General features: G+C 36.6%; 1 protein-coding gene across 1 annotated transcript; it reads right to left on the bottom strand.

Moving 5' to 3' along the window:
• Positions 1 to 314: 314 nt before the first annotated feature.
• On the bottom strand, positions 315 to 23,982 carry LOC131848866 (TLC domain-containing protein 3A). Its single transcript, XM_059198815.1, has 7 exons — positions 23,809 to 23,982; positions 19,189 to 19,289; positions 6,855 to 7,016; positions 2,496 to 2,658; positions 1,343 to 1,552; positions 779 to 1,009; positions 315 to 512 (listed from the first exon to the last, which is right to left on the bottom strand). The coding sequence occupies exons 1-7, from the start codon at positions 23,827 to 23,829 to the stop codon at positions 315 to 317; spliced, it is 1,086 nt and encodes a 361-aa protein (XP_059054798.1). The 5' UTR covers positions 23,830 to 23,982.
• Positions 23,983 to 24,016: the final 34 nt, after the last annotated feature.

Raw genomic sequence — 24,016 nt, 5'->3', positions numbered from 1 at the left:
CCCCCCGCGCCCCCCGCGCCCGGTACCTGCTACTAGTGGTGGCGCGCGGCGCGGGCCCGGCGGCCGCGGCGCCGCCCTCAGCTGCGGGGCTCGCCGCCCGCGCCCCCCGCGGTCCCCCCCGCGCCCCCCGCGCCCCCCGCGCCCGGTACCTGCTACTAGTGGTGGCGCGCGGCGCGGGCCCGGCGGCCGCGGCGCCGCCCTCAGCTGCGGGGCTCGCCGCCCGCGCCCCCCGCGGTCCCCCCCGCGCCCCCCGCGCCCGGTACCTGCTACTAGTGGTGGCGCGCGGCGCGGGCCCGGCGGCCGCGGCGCCGCCCTCAGCTGCGGGGCTCGCCGCCCGCGCCCCCCGCGCCCCCCGCCAGTCCCGTGCTCTCGGCGGGAGTCTCCGCGGGGCTCCGCTTGGACCCCACCAGCATCTTGAGCGCGCCGGCCGACATCAAGTAGAACCAGTACAGCTGCGGTAGCAACAGAATGCAGATCGAGATCTTACATCCAGTTGGTAATGTTTTGATGGCCTGCAAATTATATTATAATATTTGATGCTAATTAAAAAACACATATTATTTACCTAAAGTAGGTTTTCAAACTAGGTAAGATCAACTAATATTAAGTGGCAAACATCTCTGATAAATATACACGAACACGGACTGAGATGAATTATATTAAAAACCATCGAAAATAGACGAGGTAAAATATTGGGACACTTGAAACGGCACTATGCATTCGATCAAATCATCCAATCTAACTCACAAAAAAATATTTTTTATAAATAAAATCTCACCTCAAAATACGACAATCCCAACACCCTGCTGTACATCAAGCAGACATACGGCAGACTGATGACGCGGCACAGGAAGAACGTGGCCAGCATCAGCAGCCCGTTCACCAGGTACGCCTTGGACGCCTTCAGACGCAGCCTCGATAGGATCCCACGGATCGACACGAAGGGCGTGGACAGTTCCATGAGGTATACGAAGCCGAAGGTGCAGTCGCCGAGGTCACCACGGAGGTACTGTTCAATATCATCAGCTTAATTAAAATGTCCCCCTTCAATTCACAGGGGATCGAAATTACGACGGCCTGAGCCGAGATTCGAGCCCATAGCGGTGCAGTCAGACTAAAGTCGTATCCGTCAGGCAGAAGTTGACTTTCAGCCGCTCACCAAGAGAACCACCTGCACTCGTCTCATATCGTCCGGTGAAGCTGTAAAGGCCAGCTGCGGTCAACAGCATTAGAGTAGTCCGAAAAAAAAAAGTTGTTCATTGTATAGAAAATAAACGCTAATATTAGTGCAAATACTCAAATACGTTACAAATTTAAAATGAAAGAGAAGAGAATCACGTACGACTATGACGAGGAACCCGAAGCCACCAATGAAGAGATGGTGCATCAGTATGACAGGCTCGTGGCGGCAGTACTCCAGGAAGGTTGGCCTGGCCTGCCGCTTGGCGACAGTGGCGTCTCCGGACGACAGCGGCGCGTCCCCATTCTTGGACAGCTTCCGTTGAAGCTTGCTCTTGAAATAGTCCACGCCTGTGTGCATTTGGACGTGGACCTGTAAAAGTTCATTTCTTGGGTCTTTAGGAAAGTCGTTTCGTTCTTTTTTCGGGATCACTTCCGTATGATGATTTTCATTTCTTGAGCAAATGAAAGTAAATTTTCGCATATTTTTTCCAGAAAGTCGTTACCTTCTTTTTTGGGACAATTTTCGTATAATCCATCTAATTTTTTGGCCAAATCAAAGAGACTTTTCGTATAAAATTTTTGTACAACTCAGACCTTTCAAATCATCGTTCTCAGTTGTTGTTATTTGTCGATTTGCATCAACTAATGCCTGTATCAGCTTGAATCGAGATTTTTCAACAGCCTTCCAGAAGATAGTGTGGTGTATCTACGACATTAAATTTAGCGAAAAACCGAAATTCTGTAAACCAGTTCTGACAGTAACGAACTGTCAACACATTTACTCCAAACCCATCGGTTAATTTATTTCTGGTTTGTATTTTTACGATTTCTATAGTAAGAAAGTAAAATAGAACGAAAATGCTTATTGCTCTCTATATATAAAGGGACACCAAGCAAAGACTACTGCGTAGACTTAAACTTTGTCATACACAAACTTTGCTATATCAGCTCTCAAAACATGTGATTATACGGCTTAAGTGTCAAGCTGCAGAACCACTACTTTGTTCTTAGAAACAGCTAAACTTTTTATATAGTAGGTAAATGCGTTTTATGAAATGTTATACCATACCAAATTAATTGATTAAAAAACCAGACTGGTATATATTTTATCGAATTAGCTGTTACTTTGCGGAAGTCCATGTCATTACTCACTGGACTTTATCACATAGAGGAATGAAACAAAATAATGTAAACACATTGAGTAATAGACTATAGATTTACTCATAGGACAGTTCTTACTCGAAATCACGAACAGTGTCCCTGGATGTGGCTAGTAAAAAGTACATAGCTGTAACAGAGCATACTCCACTCACCATGTACATAGACCATATGTCGTAGAAGAAGTAAGCGGCACCAAACCAGGCGTACGCCTCGGACATGTAGTGGGAGGAGCGCATGAAGTCGCGCGTGCACGACCACAAGCATACGACCAGCCCGGTGAGGCACGACAGCGCCGCCTGCACCGCAGACACCAGCCTAGAGGTGGGACACAATAACTTCCTTTACAGGTACGCTCTTTCACGTATGGCAATTTAAAAAAATCTATTTAGATACAATAACGCTATATAAATCTTTATATAACATAAAACAAAGTCGCTGTCTGATCGTCCCTATGTATGCTTAAATCTTTAAAACTACGCAATGGATTTTGAAGCGTGTTGCGGGTGAATATTAAGATGTTGCTGGTCGAGACGATGTATATTACTGATGATGATAAACTGACAATGTGTACATAGAAATAATGATCTTATATACTAAATAAAAGTAGGAAAATGTAAGGTGGGGTGACACAATTTAGATACAGCAGTGCCTAGTAGACAATATTGAATTTGTCTTACTAGACATTATTAAATGCAATTATTATTTTATGTATCTAGGTGACTGTGTCCCATATTTATTTTAATAGGTAGAGTGATTCAAGAGGAAGGTTTATTATATATAATACATATACACCGAACTGTGCAAAGCCAGGGCGAGTAGGTAGTAATAAATAAATAAATAAATAAACCTGGACAATTAATACAGCGCCATTTAGCCCCACGGTAAGCAGAACCAGTGTTATAGGTACTAGACAACTAATATAAATACTTAGATATTATTTTTTATAAATACATAATATAAATAGAAAATGCCCAGACCGATACAAACAATCATACTCATGAACACAAATCTTTACACCGTGCGAGGACTCGAACCCGTGACCATCGGAAGTAAAGCAGTGTGCTAGATTGCTGGACAACCGAGGCCGGCCGTTTATTAATTTTGAGTTGATGCGTTTTAAATAAAACACCCATATATTATTTCTGAGTAACTTATAACATAAAAATGGTAAATTCATATTAATTTCCGATAGTGCATTAATTGCAAAAAGCTAGCAATATAGGTAATGTAATAAACAAGCATATGGCTAAACTAGACCTATGCACGACAAGAATCTGCAGATTCTGCCAAACTGAAGAGGAAACGCCGCTACACATCCTATGTGGTTGTAGCCCACTCATGCATAAACGAAATATCTCCTTTGGAAAGTTTACACTCTTTCCCGAGAAGATAAAAACCATCGCTCCTAAGAATATACTTCAATTCTTGTCCCTGACGGGTCTAGGTAACGAACTTTTTAAAAAGGGCGAGCACAATAGATCTATGTAGGTCGCAGTGCTACAGGTGCTACAAACATCTGACAATAGCCCAAACAACCCAATAAAAAAAATAAAAAAAATAAAAAAAAATAGGTAATGTCAATCTCAAATTTGTCTCCGAGATAAAAAATAAACAGAGCTTAGTCCAATAATATGGTCTATTTTTTTATCTTATTAAATAAGTAATTCAATTGAGTTTCTTGCCAGTTCTTCTCAATTGGATCTATATATTGAACTGGACGGATTACTGTCCAGTTCAGTAAGGGAAATAATTTATAATATAAAAAATTTGACGTTCATAGGCGGCTAAAATGTCCTACATGAATAAATGTTATTATTTTATTATTTCATTGAATTAGTGCTAATCGGTGGTTTGTATTCACACACTTAAACTTAAATTGTAAGTAAGAATAAATTATTTAAAAGAGCAACACATAAGTTTCTTGCTCGTTCTTCTTGTGATGAGACAGCATTGCGAATGAGCGGTAGATTAAAAAAAATGTGATGACTATTCAAAAGTGCTTCATTGTAAGTTTATTTGAATAAATGATTTTCTATTCTATTCTAATGATTTTTTAATTTTGTTGTTATTTTTTTAATTGGAACTTTGGACTTAACTAATGGGGTCATAGACAAACCTACCTTGGTTTGTCTATGGTCATAAATATTTTTTTCCAAAATACTGTATTCTATTCTAATTATCGCGAAATACGAAACCTTCGCAATATCATTAAATTCCCGTACACAGTTATAAAATATGATTGCAATATGAACAGAACTCTTAAAAACAAAGTTATAAAACGTGTCACAATAAATCCTTATCGATACAAATGACTTTCGGAAGTAATCACCAAGTGAAATGACTGTGTAATATCGCATTAGTTTAATTGTTAGACGTACCGAAACGTAACAAGGCCACGAGTCAGCTTGATGTGTTATCTATGTGACCAATTTCCTCCTATGATTGAAAATTTCTATAACGGTTAAGGTAGCTGTATTATGAAGCTTAGTGAAGTCAGCTGCGAGACCGAGGGTTGGTTAAGCTGTTAATTGAGCGGGACGTATGTATACATACGTCAAACGTAACACTTGCGTGTATGTGCATGACATATGATTATCTACATTACTGAAATTTATGTTGCGCCCCCAAACCTGGAACGGGTGGAACGTATAGTGTAGTACAAAGTTTTTGCATATTCCCTTCTTCCTGCTTATATAAGAAAAACATATATTTCATATATCTATACATATAAATAAAATTGTAGTATCTGCTGAATATATATAAATACGGTACATACACCAAAATATATTTTTACAATTTTTGTCTGTCTGCCTGTCTATTTGTTTGTTCCGGCTAATCTCTGAAATAGCTGGAGAGATTTTGACGGGAGTTTTTTTGGCAGGTAGCTGATGTAATAAAGAGTAACTTGGACTACTTTTGTTTTAGCAAAATAAAGTTAAATTCCACGCGGACGAGGTTGCGTGTACAGCTAGTATATATATTGTTCTGTTACGTACTGACACATCCTAACGAGAATCAGCGCCCGTTATATGCTGTGTAATTAAAAGAGGAATTCCCCAGTTAACAGGTTAGGGATCAGCCACCTCACAAATGTTGAACAAAGAAATAGAATACAAATAATCATTATTCAAATAAACTTAATACAAGCACGTTTGAATATACATAACTTTTAATTCTACCACTCATTCAGAACGCAGACTCATCACATGAAGAATGAGCAAGAAACTTGTGTGTTGGTCTTTTAAATCAATATTGTTCAGAATTACGTTTTTACGAATGATGTGTCAATACAAACTACATAGCAAAGTTCACATAAATAAATGAATAGTTACTTGAGTAATAAAACAAATCTATCACAGTTATTAGAGCAGACCAGTCCCTACAAGCATCACCCGTTCACGAGTATAACGGGTGAGCCAGATCACTGCATTTAGAGGTACCATATTTTAGGGACCCCAATGTCCCGTCCCACCACGCCACAACCTGACTGGTAATTTTTTTATGCATGATAATGGAATGATTCATCTGCCTTTTAACGGTTAAAGCTAGCGATGCACCAGTGGAGGATGATAGGATGAGCATGAGGTTAGGTCAGGAAGCCCCGTGACAAATTCACCAGGAACTTATCACGATGGTTTCTAGGGGGAACTGCGTGGAGGTCAACCTGACATGGTACATTGTTAGCAATGGAGTCGATTACCACTCACAATTCCCTTCCCACCTGTTGGACATTTATGTGAGCATGACTGACTCATGATACTACAACAAGTCACAATTAATAATACATTAATTACAATAGCAAATAAAGCCGCAGATAAGACCTAGTATTACATAAACGAGAGTAACACTAACTTATGGGGGGGAAAGGGGAGCAGTAATGTTAGTAATATGGACTGATGACCCCATATAACAATGTACCTTGTCAGGTTGACCTCCACGCCGTTTTCCCCTGGAAACCATCGAGATACATTCCTGGTGATTTTTTTTAATACTACTTTAGTGGCAAACAAGTATACGGCCCATCTGATTGTAAATGGTTACAGTAACCTATGGACGCCTGAGACACCAGAGGCGTTACGAGCGCATTGCCGACCCTTAAGAAACCTTAATATACCCTTCTTGAAAAACCCCATGCTGTAGTCTCGTGAGAAAACCTCGGCAGGTAATTCATTCCACAATCTAAGTGTACGTGAGGAATTTCCTCTTAAACCGCAGTGTCCGAGAACACTTTGGTTCTAGAGTGTGGGAGTTTCCTGTCGATGGCGAGCGGTGCGAAGGTAAAAGTTAGCCGTGGGCATCATGTCGAACAATTCCTCAGAACACAGTCCGTTGTATATGCGGTAGAACACACAAAGCAAAGCGAAGTCTCGCCTCAAGCTAAGTGGTACGATTTTTAATACGATGAGCTAACTGACCTGGCCTCTTGCTCATCTTATCATCCTCCACTGGTGCCCCGATAGCGTAAACCGTTAGCACAGGCGGGAGAACCATACTATTATAAATACACTAACTTGTTGGTGATGTCCAACACATCGCCGCAGCTCAGACGGTACTTGTGCCGGAAGCGCGTTCCCGCGCCGGTGTACAGCGCGAACACGTTCAGCAGCTCGAACATGGTCATGAAGTACACGAACCCAAGGGCGGTGAGCGCTCCGCCGCGACGCACCGATATCCTGGAACGATCCCAACACACCATAATATAGTATAATATTACTTTTTATGTAAAAGGATTTAACAAGTTAAGCATATAAAAACTGCACTCGCGTCTGACGAAGGGTTTTTACCTTCTATTTATTGTTTTTTATCTAAAATAGCCCTACACTCAATCTCACACCCCTAACCCTAATAAAGGGAATAAAAGGAAACATTAATGAATAAAGACATCTGGAATAGGTACTGAAAAAAAAGTTTTCGTCAAGAGGTTTCAACTCCATTATGGATTGAGTGTATGCACACCGCCTTATCTCCGATGGTTGCGGGTTCGAATCCTCGCACAGTACAAAGATTTATGTTAATGCATATGATGCGATAAGACCGCCTTTTGTACTTAGTTTTTTTTTTTGTTTTTAATTCGTTCATGTCCTTTATATGTTGGTGCAATAAAGTGTTATAATAATAATAATAATGATTGTTTGTATTGGTCTGTAATAATAATTTTTCTCATAAGTTTCCACATACAGACAGCGAACTGTTGCATTATATTATACCTACATTATAGTTATAGTTATACATTATTAGCTGACCCCGGGAACAAGGTTCCGTCTCAGAATTAATTAAGCTTTGAAGTTTAGTTACGCAATCAATTTCTGAACGCACCCTGTTTGACAGGATCGATCCCCAGTCCAATTCAAACGGGGATCGAAATTACGACGGTCTGAGCCGAGGTTCGAACCCCTAGTGGTGCGCTCAGACTAAAGTCGTATCCGTCAGGCGGGAGTTGGCCTTCAGCCGCTCCATAAGCCCTTCCGCGGGTTTGGAGTTCCATCTGCACTCGCCCCTAATGTCCGGTGCAGCTGTAAAAGGCCAGCTGCGGCCAACAGCATTAGAGTAGTCCGAAAAAAAAAGGTATCAGCAGTTTGTATGGGAAAATATAATTGTTATTTTTACAATTTTACATGCAATTTCTTCATATTTTATTACCGTTTAAACCTATACGAATATTTCTAGACTAAAATTAGCCAAATCGGTTCAACCGTTCTCGAGTTTTAGCGAGACTATCGAACAGCAATTAATTTATTTATATATAGATATTATAAAAATATTGTATTCTTACGGGAACGTGAGTCAGAAATACAAATTAACACAATTCCTTTTCTGGTTAATTTAATTCGAACTTAGGACATTAAATGTGGGGTAACAAATCACTATGCCAGGACATATTCAGGTTTGCACAAAGCAACAAATCTATACATATAAATAAAATTGGCGTGTCTCTTTGTAATATTAAAATAACCGTTTATTACTAGATGCACATGAATATAAATATGGTACATATACCAAAAAACATTTTTTACAATTTTTGTCTGTCTGTCTGTCTATTTGTTCCGGGTAAATCTCTGAAATGGCTGGACCGATTTTGACGGGACTTTATTTGGCAGATAGCTGATGTAATAAGGAGTAACTTAGGATACTTTTATTTTAGAAAAATTAATTTATTTTAGGAAAATAAAGTTAAATTCTAAAAAAACTTGACCTCGGCGGTCTAGTGGTCTAGCACACCGCTTTACCGACCGATGGTCGCGGGTTCGATTCCTCGCACAGCACAAACATTTGTATTCAACAATTGTATCGTTTGAGTATGATTGTTTGTATCGATCTGGGTGTTTTCTATGTATATTATGAATGTATTTACAAAAAAAAATTATCTATGTATTTGTATCAGTTATCTAGTTCCCATAACACAAGCTTTAGCTAGCTTAAACTGGGCCTATAAGTCGCTGTGTGAATTGTCCTGAGATTATTATTTTTTTTTTTTCCTCACCTTTTGCTGGTTTTCTCCACACTTACGGGCCGAAACCAAGTAAGTGCAGAGTGTGTGTTATTATTATTATTCCACGCGGACGAAGTCGCGGGTACAGCTAGTCATAAATATTCATACCGGATGGACCTCTTATTCATCGCCCCAGTGTATTTGTATGATTCTTAAGCGCCGACGGGCAGTCATTGCATTGTACTTCATACACTCTTTACATCGCTTACCCGCGACTATGCTTTGATTAGAAATAGAAATAATCTTTATCCAAATAAACTCATTACAAGCGCTTTTGAATAGTCATATATTGATTCTACCACTCGTTCGGAATGCAGATTCATCACAAGAAGAATGAGCAAGAAACTTGTGTGTTGCTCTTTTGAATAGACGTTTCTTTTTCATATAAATAACTAACTTTTGACCGCGGCTTCGCTCGCGTTAATTTATCCCCTTATAGGACGTAGTGGAATTTATCAAAAATTAACAAAGTTTCGTACAAACTTTCATCCCTTTCTTAGCGGATGCCTATATCATAACATCTTCCTGCATGCCAAATTTCAGCCCGTTCCATCCAGTGGCTTGGGCTGTGCGTTGATAGATCACTACGTCAGTCACCTTTGAGTTATATATATTTAGATTACAGTATAACAAGTAAGAGGCATGCTATAATCAACATAGAAATCGCTACACGCTCGTTATTATTGCAATCATATAATATTGTCAGTGATATGGATTTTAAGTTTTTCTATAAAAACATTAGTATCATTAACGAACTCTTCAATTTTATAATAAGCTTTTTTACAAAGGAAGTATTTTTTATATGACATTTAAATCTTTTTTCATTATTTATTACATAAACGATAGCCATCCATGATAGTGATACAATCTCTCTTTTAATCCTTATTAGATAAAAGATAGCCTCCATCCTAGTAATACAATCTGTCTTTGAATACAATTTCATTGCGACCGGTTAATAATAATAATAATCTCAGGACAATTCACACAGCGCCATCTAGACCCGAGCTAAGCTAGCTAAAGCTTATGTTATGGGTACTAGATAACTGATGTAAATACATACATAATATACATAGAAAACACCTAGACTGATACAAACAATCATACTCATGAAACAAACGATTGTGTTGAGGAATCGAACCCGCGACCATCGGAATAAGGCGGTGTGCTAAACCGCTAGACCGTAAGGGTACGTAATACCGGCCAACGCTCGCCAGTTTATAAAATTGCAACCATCGCCAATTTTCCTCCCGACCACGTTTGAATGGGGTCCACAATTGTCCCATTATCATATAACTGGACTGGATAGTCTACTAATATTATAACTGCAAAAGTAGATCTGTCTGTCTGTATTTCAAGTTTTCATGCCTAAACCACTGAATCAATTTTGATTAATTTCATTTGAAACTAGCTATACCCGAGACATATATAACTTTATTTTTCTAAAATAAAAATAGGATAAGTTACGCCTTATTACATCATCGGTCATCGGTCATCAGTCATTTCAGAGATTAGCCGGAACAAACAGACAGACAGAAAAATTGTAAAAAAAAGTCATTTTGGGGTATGTAATATAAATACGATATATTTATTTTGATATGCATGTAGTAAAAAACGGTTATTTCAATATATATGTATAGATATATATAAAACTCAAAGTTGTACGGACTCGGACGAAGCCGGGGCGATCTACTAATCACATACATATATAACGATCGTAAAGTATTCTTTCAGAGAGTAGAAACATTCAACGAAAATATCAGCAACCTTGTACATGAATAAATTCTAATAAACGAGTTTATTAGTACCGTGTAATTTATAAACGAAATAGTTCGGAAGAGCGCTCTCCAACATGAACTAATTCACAGATCACGGTCTCTTTAATTCGTTTGATAAAACTACTTTAAGAATAAAAAACATACACTAGGCACAAACACGAAGTAATTCGCAGATCTCTGACTCTTCAGTTCGTTTGATAAAACTACATTAATTAATACTACTTTATGAATCAAAAACATATACTAGGTACTTGCTACTAGTGTTTTGAGTAGTCATGCTCACTAAAATATCCAAACTTTTGGAGGCGTGGTGGGCCGGGTCATTGGGCTCCCTAAAATATGGTCGAACGCAGAGATGGCTGGCTTATCCGTCATACTCGTGAACGGGTGCTGCTTGTACTGGTCTGGACTGGTCTGCTCTAATCAATATGACTGGTTTTTCTTATTAACTGTTTAACCAGTTGGTTATATATATTCAATATTTTTTCTATTTGAGTTTTAATTGAATTAGTGCTAATTGGTGGTTTGAATTCACACACTTAAACTTAAAAATGTAAAGAAATAATAAAATTATTTAAAAGGGCAACACGTAAGTTTCTTGCTCGTTCTTCTTGTGATGAGACAGCTTTCCGAATGACCCGTAGATTAAAAAATTGTAATGACTATTCAAAAGTACTTAAATGTAAGTTTATTTGAATAAATAATTTCTATTCTATTCTATTCTATTCTATTCTATTCTTGCGGGCTAAAAACCCACACACACATATTTGCGTTAAAAACCCGGTCCATTTTTTTTTGTGCCCTAAAACCAAAGAATTGGCATTTGAATGAAATCAAATAAAAAACAATTCATTCGTATAAGACCTTCTCGTCTTTTATGTATGTCATAATTACATATTTATTATTTATAAACACCTACCAATACAATGTACAATGATGGTACATTGTATTGGTTACATTGTTTACAATTAATAAACTACTACATTGCTACATTGCTAGTATATGTATGTTTTATTTGATGGCAATGTACTTATGTATGTAATGTACAATTCAAGTTGATCTCCACTATCAAGTGGCGACCGTGACCGATTACCTTCATATCCCTATATGCTTGTTTGCCATCATCGTAGTATAAAAAATCATCAACAAAGTAATCTGAGGTTTGAAACGAGCGATAAAGAACTACAAGAGCGGACTATTCCGCAGAGGGTTTACGAACTAAATCGAGAGCGCCAAGTCACGAACAATTGAGCGTTATCGAACTAAAGAGCGGACTATTCCGCAGATGGTTTACGAACTAAACCGAGAGCGAGAAGTCACGAACAATTGAGCGTTATCGAACTAAAGAGCGGACTATTCCGCAGAGCGAAGCAGACTAAAGCCGAGAGCGCCAAGTCACGAACAATTGAGCGTTATCGAACTAAAGAGCGGATTATTACGCATAGGGTTTACGAACTAAACCGAGAGCGCCAAGTCACGAACAATTGAGCGTTATCGAACTAAAGAGCGGATTATTACGCATAGGGTTTACGAACTAAACCGAGAGCGCCAAGTCACGAACAATTGAGCGTTATCGAACTAAAGAGCGGACTAGTCCGCAGAGGGTTTATGAACTAAACCGAGAGCGCCAAGTCACGAACAATTGAGCGTTATCGAACTAAAGAGCGGACTATTCCGCAGAGGGTTTACGAACTAAACCGAGAGCGCCAAGTCACGAACAATTGAGCGTTATCGAACTAAAGAGCGGACTATTCCGCAGAGGGTTTACGAATTAAACCGAGAGCGCCAAGTCACGAACAATTGAGCGTTATCGAACTAAAGAGCGGACTATTCCGCAGAGGGTTTACGAACTAAACCGAGAGCGCCAAGTCACGAACAATTGAGCGTTATCGAACTAAAGAGCGGGCTATTCCGCAGAGGATTTACGAATTAAACCGAGAGCGCCAAGTCACGAACAATTGAGCGTTATCGAACTAAAGAGCGGACTATTCCGCAGAGGGTTTATGAATTAAACCGAGAGCGCCAAGTCACGAACAATTGAGCGTTATCGAACTAAAGAGCGGACTATTCCGCAGAGGGTTTATGAATTAAACCGAGAGCGCCAAGTCACGAACAATTGAGCGTTATCGAACTAAAGAGCGGACTATTCCGCAGAGGGTTTACGAATTAAACTGAGAGCGCCAAGTCACGAACAATTGAGCGTTATCGAACTAAAGAGCGTACTATTCCGCAGAGGGTTTAAGAACTAAACCGAGACCGCCAAGTCACGACTATTGAGCATTAACGAACTACAAGAGGAAACTGTTCCGCAGATGGTTTAAGGACTAAATCGAGACCGCAAAGTCACTAAGGTTATTGAATGTTAACGAACTAAAGAGCGAACTAATCCGCAGAGGGTTTACGAACTAATTCGAGCGTTCCGAATCAAGAACTATTACGCTCAAGTCTAGTCCTAGCTCGTTGATAATTTATAGAATCACGACGTCTGTTGTTTTGTAAACATCTCTTCGTGCCTGTTAACAAAACTGTAACATTAGTACAGGAGCAATGTAACATATATATATACATACCGTCTTATATGTAACACACTAGCTGAGACCGCGGTTTCACTTGCGTGAAATTTATAGCCTATTCTGATGTATATATAAGCTATATTTGTTGTGGTTAGGTTCTTTTGCGTTGAGATGATATGTTATGACCAATATATATATACATATAAATAAAATTGGAGTATCTGTTTGTAATATATAAATAACAGTTTTTTACTACATGCATATGTATACAAATACGGTACATAAAACAAAATAACATTTTTTTAAATTTTTGTCTGTCTGTCTGTTTGTTCCGGCTAATCTCTGAAATGGCAGCACTGATTTTGACGGGACTTTTTTTAGCAAGTAACTAATGTAATAAGGTGTAACTTCGACTACTTTAATTTTAGAAAAATGAACTTAAATTCCACGCAGACGTAGTCGCGTGAACAGCAAGTAATATTAATAAAATATTTACAGTGATTCTTAGTTACTCTTTAGCGATATATATAAACAATGTATCGACGTGTTTACAATATAAATTCATGTTATTACAATAATATGACTTTAGAATGAAGTACCCTTGACCCGTGTGGAGAGGTGATCTGCTTGATAGCGACATAGTTGTGTGCCTTCACGGTTACTATCATGTGGGGTGTACATACAAGTGGGGTGGTTAGAGACCATCCAAATATTAAATCATACTAATTATTGGATATATAAATAAAATTGGAGTGTCTGTTTGTAATATTGAAATAACCGTTTTTTACTACATGCATATGAATATGAATACGGTACATACACCAAAATAACATTTTACAATTTTTGTCTGTATGTCTGTTTTTGAGGAGACTTTTTTTGGCAGGTAGCTAAATAACATTACTATTTTTATTTTTGTTAAAATGTCTGTCTATTATAAATGCTAATTGTCTCTACGGTCAATCTCTGAAATGGCTGGACCGATTTCGACGGGGCTTTTTGGCAGGTAGCTGATGTAATAAGGAGTAACTGAGACTACTTTTACTTTAGAAAAATAAAGTTAATTTCCAAGCGGACGAAGTCGCGAGTACAGCTAGTTATATAATATATATTCATAATATTTAATATATAAAATATATATGTATATACTTTTGTCTATTCTATTCTAATGGAAATTGTTACAACTGCTTAAGCGAATAAGTTTCATTTTACATTCATCATCATTTTCCTCTTTTACTTGGTTGGGTAATAATGGCGTGATGTCGAGATAACATTGTACATTCCAGAGTTTCTCAATCTTTTTGATTTCGCGACTCCTTTATAGGTAAAAATATTCTGTCGACCCCCTTGTGTCATAGAAAACAAAAGAAATAATTGAATTAAAAACCTACATACGTTAGTTAGGTAAAAAATTGTTTTTTTTTGGTACATTTATCTATTATTCACACGGGCCACACTACGTCCGCACCGTTGACGTTGCCACAGCATATTGTCGTTGCGTCAACAGTCAAATATCACCAAAATTTGATAAGCTTTTGAAAAATGAACAAGCATCTTCCCACTCAAATGTTTTTGTTGTATATGAACCTCGACTTTTTCTTTCAGCCGACGACCCCCGAATAAGGCTAAGCGACCCCCCTAGGAGTCGCGACCCACAGATTGAAAACCACTGGTACATTCAATATGAGGAAACAACATTAATATAAGTTCATTAGACCCTACCAGCGTAGTGATAACCAAACCATTACTTGATAACCTAAATACATACAAAATTACATCAAGGCGTAGGTACGTAGACAAAATTTTACGTGTAACAGACAAGGGACAAAGACTAAAATCTAGAGAGGACTATATACATAAATGTAACATTTGTGACCTTAGTGGTTTAGGACATTACTTTACTTCCGATGGTCGTTGGTTCGATTCTCGCACATTACTCACCCCATTACTAGCAATGTAACATGTCAGGTCGATTACCAGATGAGTAACAACTAGTAAGAAACATAGTAACCCATTTACAGGGCCGGATTCACCATGACGGGGCCCCTAGACAATGTTTTTTTAATTGATAATGGAATGTTGCTCTTGTCTGCGCTAACGGTTTGTCGAGGCACCAGTGGAGGACGATAAGATGAGTGATTTCTGACCAATTACACCCATTGTGACAAATTTACCAGGAATCTATCACGATGGTTTCCAGGGGGATCCGCGTGGAGATTGCTAGCTTATTATGACCCCACAAAACAATCCCCTAATCTTAGTCCACATAAAACAAATAAAGGAAAGTCAACATTTTTGACTATTCTAAAATACGCTATTAATGCAACCGCGTTACTTGAAATACTTCATAAGTTCATACTGCCTTTAGCCGCTCCATAAGTCCTTCCTTGGTTTGGAGTGCCATCTGCACTCGCCCCCTATCATCCGGTGAAGCTGTAAAGGCCAGCTGCGGCCAACGGCAATAGAGTAACCCGAAATAAAAGTAGACATCTGAAGTTATATATTTCATACTAGCTGTGATCACGGTTTCAACCCGCGTAAAATTTATAGCCTATATGTTATCCTGACGTATAAGCTATATACGTCAGGATAACATATAGGCTATAAATAAAGTAAAGTTCCATCAAAATCCGTTCAATAGTTTTTACGTGAAAGAGTAACAAACATCCATCCATGCTCATCATCAGATATAGGTAGTGTTATATATATATTTCATCAACTGACAACATGCGTCGTATTAAAAAAACAAAAATGCAATACCTAATGTGATTGAGGATACTAATTTGCGAATTGAATTTGCACTCTATGATATAATGTTATATATAAAATTCTCGTGTCACAGTTTTCGTTCCCATACTCCTCCGAAACGGCTTGACCAGTTCTCATGAAATTTTGTGAGCGTATTGATTAGGTCTGAGAATCGGCCAACATCTATTTTTCATCCCCCTAAATGTTAGGGGTAGTCCAGCCCTAATTTTTTTTTTTATTTTATGGCAAAACAACGTTTGTCGGGACAGCTAGTATAATATAAATATTAATTTTGTGTGCACGCGGCTCCTAACTAATGCGGGGCCCGCTGGTCAGTGCGGCCTTGCGTATATTGCAGTGATTCACATAATCGTAGTCACAGATTCGAAGAACACCCAACGTTCTGAGCATGACGGCACAGTGAAGGTATGTAGGTACACTAGTTACATCATACTCGGTAGTTACGCACTAAAAACTAATAAATACACGTATACAATATATAAATATTTGAAGTTCTAGTACAATTAACCGAATGTGACCTCTTTTTTTTCTTACTTTCAATTTGAGGCTATACTTATAATTTTATTATCAGATCATTATGTATTTATTTATTTATATAGTATATATAATGATCTATGCGTTTGTTATAGACTATTTATGGCATAATGGTCCGTGAACAGCTCTTTTCGTGGCTGTATACGATACGAGAGCGGCATGGCCTACCACAGGCTCGACAAGTATTTTTATTTTTTTATTTTATTTGTATATCTTTTTTTGACATTTCTCATTTATCGTGCACCGCCAACAATCTTTCTCTGCACCACTCATGGTTGACTGGTAGATAACGCCGCAAGGTGTATATCCGCCATATGTACACATTTATGCATTAAAGTTAAATAAATAAAATATGAGTGTGTACATATATTATACTCGTATATATATCTATACACCAGCTGTTCAGGCATATGTTGTTTTGCTATATAAATGAAAATAGTTATTAAAAACTAGGGAATGAAGGTGGACGAGTGAAAATTTCGGGTTGTATGTATTTATATACCTTTACCAAATAATAATAGACAAAATAAATGTTGTCCGAAAAAATAAGAAAATAATCATGGCGTAACACTTATTAAAAATAGATCTTGGCAGATTTCTCGATCTACTCTTTTTTTCTCTTAATGCAAACTTTACGTTTAAAAGTTTTCTAACTGTAATTTGAACAACTCTGGTGTAAAACGCGGTGTGGTGACGATGCTCCGCAGTGGTGGATACGCATTTTTTTACTTTGTTATTATTGTTTTTGGTATATGTGTTTCAATTTTTTTATTTTATTTTCTTTGATTTTCTTGTTCACAATTTTTTCTCTTAATGATTTGTATTTATTGTTCCTATGATCATCATCATCATCATGAACATCGCAGCCTGGAAGATGTCCACTGCTGGACATAGGCCTCCCACAAAGATCTCCACGACGATCGGTCCTGCGCTGCTCGCATCCAATGCCTTCCAGCTATCTTGACCAAATCGTCGGTCCACCTTGCTGGAGGCCTTCCCACGCTGCGTCTTCCGGTCCGTGGTCCCCACTCGAGGACTTTACTGCCCCAACGGCCATCTGTCCTACGAGCTATGTCGGTCACTCTGGTTCTTCTGCGGATTTCCTCATTTCTGATTCGATCACGCAGAATACCTCCGAGCATAGCCCTCTCCATTGCCCTCTGAGTGACTCTGAGCTTGTTCATGAGGCCCATAGTTAGCAACCTTAGTTAGTTTCTACTGATATGTTATAATAATTTATATGTTGCTGTGAGCATCATCATTGTTGTGTTGTGATGTGTGATTGTAATAAATATTATTCTATTCTATTCTAAAATAAACTTAATTTGACTGTACATTTTTGGTCTCTATCTATCGTAATTTGTTTTATACTAAATTTAACTTTATCAGTATTATGTACAAACAAAATACAACTTAATGTATTAAGTATATAGATATAAACTGATTTTTTATCTATTCGTTCCGGGTCACATATTAGATTACGTGTTATATAAACATGCTATATTTATCGTGCCGAAACATTTATGAGCCGTGAAGGTTTTGAAGTAGACTGTACAAAGTCAAAGGTGTAGGACCACCTATTTCGAGGTTCTGAAGTAGACTTTGTACAAAGTCAAAGGTGTAGGACCACCTATTTCGAGGTTCTGAAGTAGACTTTGTACAAAGTCAAAGGTGTAGGACCACCTATTTCGAGGTTCTGAAGTAGACTTTGACACCTATTAGTACAAAGTCAGACGTAGACTTTGTACAAAGTCAAAGGTGTAGGACCACCTATTTCGTATTTTAAGCCTATTTCGGTTTAAAATGTACAAAGTCAACTGTGACAACTGTGACAAACTGTGACAAAGACAGGTATCTTACCTGACGTCCCGTATTTGAACCGTGCTCCGATTTTTATTATTAAATCGATCAATCTAAGCTAGATAAAGCTCTCATGCACGAAACTTATTAAAAAGCGAGTTGATGACCTTTTTCAATTACGATTATATTTGCATTCATTTTTATAAATATGTTAAAACCAATAAAAATATGTTAAAGTTAACTTGCTCCTCAAAAAAATGTATTAAAAAAATAAAGAATGTCACTATATAATTTCGTTTTTTATTTGTCCCGGGTAAAAAAATACCCGTATTTTTGGCATATTTAAACATTTGCCCCTTATAGGCTGAAAAAAAATCTGGCAACTCTAGTAACTATGTTTGGGGGGAAGGGGATTGTTAGTAATGTGGACTCATGACCCGATTGCTAGCAATGTACCATGTCAGGTCGACCTCCACACGGTTCCCCCTAGAAACCATCGTGATAAATTCCCTGTGAAGTGTCACGTTGGGCTAAATGAACTGATTTCATGTTCATCTTATCATCCTCCACTGGTGCCCCGCCAGCGTAAACAGTTAGCGCAGGCGGGTGCACCATTACATTATCATCCACAAAAGAGTACCTATGGTTTACGCGGTCGCTCAGAGTTTGCGTCTCGGACAGGTCGGGATCGAATGGGCGATATAACTTTGAACTGACGTACAATTTACGGCTTAATTTTATATATCTTTTAAGACAAATGTCTTATTAGATAACATTAAAATTTTAATAATTATTCCAACTTAACGTATTAATTTTAGGCTATTCTAAATTCTAAAAACAATCATTTTTAAAAGTCAAACCACATCAAACTGCGTTGATATAGAATATTTGTACTAACCAGACTCTGGTCCGTAGAAACCAAATCTTTTATATCAATAGCTACTTTGGAAACTGGATTAAACAGTACCTGTCATGAGGCTCGAGGCTGAGCACCAGTTTGGCAGCGCCGAAGACAGCAGCTAGGTTGGAAGCCACCAGTATGTAGATGGTAGTGCGGTAATGCCGCGCCTGAAACAATACAATAATATTGTTGAAAACTTTTAATATATACTAATATAGCAGTAATAATAATAATAATAATAAAACCAGCAAAAGGTAAGAAAATTCAACAAGAAAAAAATATATAGGTATACATGATATAAAAAAATTGACGTTAATAAGCAGCTAAAATATCGTACTTGAATAAATGATTTTTTAATTTCAATTTGAAGAGTGCAAATAAAAGTAATAAAAAAAGCAGCAAAAGCTAAAAAAAATTAGTGTAAATAATAATAATAATAAAAAAGTGTTAACATTAGCATAAGTTAAATTAATTTGCCTGTATGTATACATATATACACATATTACAATTTTCGTTTGTTCCGGCTAATCTCTGAAATGGCTGGATCGATTTTGATGGGACTTTTTTGGCAGGTAGCTGATGTAATAGGGAGTAACTTAGGCTACTTTTATTGTAGAATTTACGTTCATAAGCGACGTACCAAAACTACTGAACCGATTTAAATGAATAAATTTCATTTAAATCGGTACACAGATAGTCTAGACCCTGAGAAAGAACATAGGCTACTTCTTAATACGAAAATAGGGTTGTAAGGGGTTGAACGGGGATATAAAAGCTTGTATGAAAGAATTGTCGTTTTAAAGCTACAAACTTGAAAACTTACTTTTTAAGCTGTTGATTAAACATCAATAAATATGACATTCATTGTAAAAATATTACATAAATAAAATAGGGATAAAATAAAATAGGGAATGAAAATTTGTATGGAAATTCGTCATATTTGGAAGCTAGAACGATGAAACTATTTTCTTTGGCCTTTTTTGTATTATATTATTGTTTTTTTTTTTAAAGTCACTATAACACGCGGGCGCAGGTAACATATATATATATATATATATATATACATATATATATATATATATATATATATATATATATATATATATATATTATATCTTTATGTATTGTATATTGTTCATTACAGTCCAATTCAGATACAGACATAGAAAATTCCGATTCTTACATCACAGGCGTATCATTAAAAAATAAACTTTATAACCGAAAGAATAAAACTTAAAACGTTTATTTTACAAATATACATTTACAGGCAGTTATATTTTATGTGTTTATAGATGGAATATGAAGGATTTAGATGTAATCGCGATGCGGCAAATTATCAAGTAGGTAATCAATGTAGAGATAATTTTACACGATGATTTTGTAATTTAACCATAGCGCAGTAAACACCGCGTGATAATGGAAAAGAAATGACACCAGCGATGTGTCAAAAAAATAATCGATCATTGTAAAAAAATCGATAAATAAATTATCACGGAACATACTTTTCAAAATACCATTTTAAAAAAAGAAGACCAACATTTTATGGCAATTACAACATACACCTTTAAAAAAAACGATGAATACTTTATGGCAATTACAGCAACTTAAACAAGACCAAGTAGTGACTCTTTTAACGTCTGAAAAATCTTCAAAAAACTTCCCCGCCGGAGGGCCAATTCCAACATAGACATTAAAAAAAACGACCAAAATGGCAATTACAACAACTGAAACAAAACCATATGGTGACTCTTTTAACGTCTGAAAAATCTTCAAAAAACTTCCCCGCCGGAGGGCCAATTCCAACATAGACATTAAAAAAAACGATGAATACTTTATGGCAATTACAACAACTGAAACAAGACCATGTGGTGACTCTTTTTAACGTCTGAAAAAATCTTCAAAAATCTTCCCCGCCGGAGGGTCAATTCCAACATACACATTTTAAAAAAACGATCAATACTTTATGGCAATTACAACAACTAAAACAAGACCAAGTGGTGATCTTTTTTATCGTCTGAAAAAAACTTCAAAAGACCTCCCTCACAGAAGAGGTGAGGAAGGGATATATGGGATTCTTACCCAATTAAAAACAACAGAGTGTACCTACCCAGTTGTGACCTAACAAATCTAGGAGCCTCTTCAAAATAGAACATTATTACTAATTTTTTAATTCATTATCATGCCAACAATCCACTAATTTAATCGATTTTACACTATCACATGCATAAGTGCCAAATAATCACCATTCTGCTTTGTCTAGATAGGGCATGTGTTATGTTAATTATGTAACTTTATTTCATTTTTTTATACTACAATGCCAGTTGTCCCACTCTATATGCTAACAAACTTGTCCCCAAGCTTCCACCCATGTACTGTACTGGTGCCAGTATAAACCACTTGAGCACCATTCTATTTAAATACAAATTCAAAGACTATATAATTCACATAATTACATAATTTAACTGAAGTATTTTCTTATAAGTTTAAATAGATACAATAAACATTAGATATCTTTATATATAAAAATTACGTGTCACGTTGTTTGTCCGCGATGGACTCCTAAACTATTGAAGTGATTACAAATTTGATTTGCACTTTGTGTGCAATTTGATCCAATGAAAGATAGGATAACTTACATCTCAATTTACAGTCGCAATATTATTTTATTCAAGAACCTTAGCCACAACAATGCATGGTTGGGTCTTCTAGTATACATATATGTCACTAGTAATTCTGTACATCACTCTCTGAGGCCCACTGTGGCTACGTTTGGCAAAAGTTAGGAACATATGAAGAATGTGAGAAGAAGTGTTTATGTCTATAGGACATGTTGACATTGTTCTATTATCATTCACTAATAAAACATGTGTTGCCAATCTGGAGGACTATGTATAATGTTTGAATAATTATAATATGGCTGCGGATTCAATTCTTCACATATTCATGAGTATGAGAAAATCTGGGTGTTTAAGGAAACTTTTACCCATGGGACCACATAATAAGAGAAAATAAATACACTTAAAATATTATAAATATGTGTACAGCTATAATAATAATATATATACTTAATAAAACAAAGTTTCAACACATCACATAAACACAGTTAAAACCAACATGTGTTTCTAAAAATATATGTTTAAGGACAATTCACAAGACCCTGGTTATAATTATAACAAATTAACTTTATGCCTACTTACCATAATAATAATGACAGCACAAAATGAATGAAACAAATATGGCCACCAATTGAGATCACATGTTAAATGTTATGTAAATGTTCCTAGACATTATTATAGGATTGTTAGTAATGGATGTAGGAACCCATCGCTAACAATTTACCATGTCAAGTTGACCTCCACTATGGTTCCCCCTGGAAACCATCATGATAAATTCCTTGTAATTTCTCATGATGAGCTCTAGCATACCTCACACTGTAATTAAAAGTACTTTGTCAGTGGGTGTGACATAGCATAATTTAAAAATAAAAATAAGTTAATGCTAAATGTTTAGTAACCCCAGACATCCACAGATTCTGGGAATTTATACAGCTATTCATATATAAAAATAGTCAGGAGCAGTGGACATAAAAGGTTCTCCTAGGTTTGCTTTTGGAATTTAGAGTTGAACCTTTTATAAATTTTTTTTTGTTCATTTAATTTTTGTTTGTAGTCCATTATTTTTGGGCTCTAGCACCTCACATGTAATTAAAAGTACTTTGTCATAGCATAAATAATGCACTAGCACCTTCCATCAAATATCAATAAGTAAATGCCTTGCTCTACAGGGCTGTACATTGCTAGTGCACAAGTATAGCAACATTTTTCAGAGATTTTCCCGCCCTACTAAGTTGCTCTGTGCTGTATTAAATTTAACGAGAGACCAATGACACAGCACTTTAGAAATAATGGATCACAGAATTCACCTATAATTAATCTCTCAACTCATAGCATACACTTTATAACTAACATTTTCATCATGTTGTAGAAGAGATTTTAATTTAGACTCAGAACCTACCCTTTATAAAATTCTATTTGCTACTAACCTACTAATGTTACCTCATCTACTATCATACCTATCATATTCATGTTATTATGTAATAAGGTTGTTATTCAAAGATTAAGGTTATTAAATGCATAAACTTAAATTAATGTAATAGTTACTGGAAGAACTTAGATATTAATATTTCATAGAAACCTACTGATATGTCTTAAAAAAGTATTTATTAGTTTTTTTTATTATCCCAGTAGTAGATACCGGCAGTTTGACCAAAATAACAACTTTAATTTCGGCAGATTTCAGAGCAATACATACTTTCGGTTCCGTAACTCAATGGGCCCATACTATCACTGAAACTATGTACATTACATTATGAATTACTTTCAATATATTAGTAAAAGAATGTAACTTATGACATTTACGTATTACGTATTTATAACATTTGTTTTCCATTTAGGCGCGAACAATGTTTCTACTTAATAAATTTAGAAAAAAATATATACTGAAATTCCGGTAGACAAATTCTCAAGCAAAATGTATTTTAATTTCAAATTTATGAATTTGTTTAGTGTAAATGATGGGTGTAAATTAGATATAATTACAAACATATACACGTAAATATATACACCTACACAATATATGTTTATTTTCCAAAAACACACATTAACAAATATTTTAAATGTATATTACCTTAGTAATTGTCGGCTCCATAATTCCAATTTCTTGACAGCTTGGAAAACAGTTTTATTTAATAAATTGTGTGCATTTTACGTGTAAAACAACAAAAAAATTAAAAACAATTTCACAGAACACCACAAATATATATTTTTCAAGTTTGCAAAGCAAAGGAGAATAATTTTAGCGACTGACTGGTTAGTTGGAATTTGAACATATTGAC

Source organism: Achroia grisella, unplaced genomic scaffold (assembly GCF_030625045.1).
Source record: "Achroia grisella isolate CSIRO2021 unplaced genomic scaffold, CSIRO_AGI_Agris_v1 utg598, whole genome shotgun sequence".
Classification (NCBI taxonomy): Eukaryota; Metazoa; Arthropoda; class Insecta; order Lepidoptera; family Pyralidae; genus Achroia; species Achroia grisella.
The sequence above is the reverse complement of the archived record's forward strand: the minus strand, read 5'-3'. Positions and strand labels throughout refer to the sequence as shown.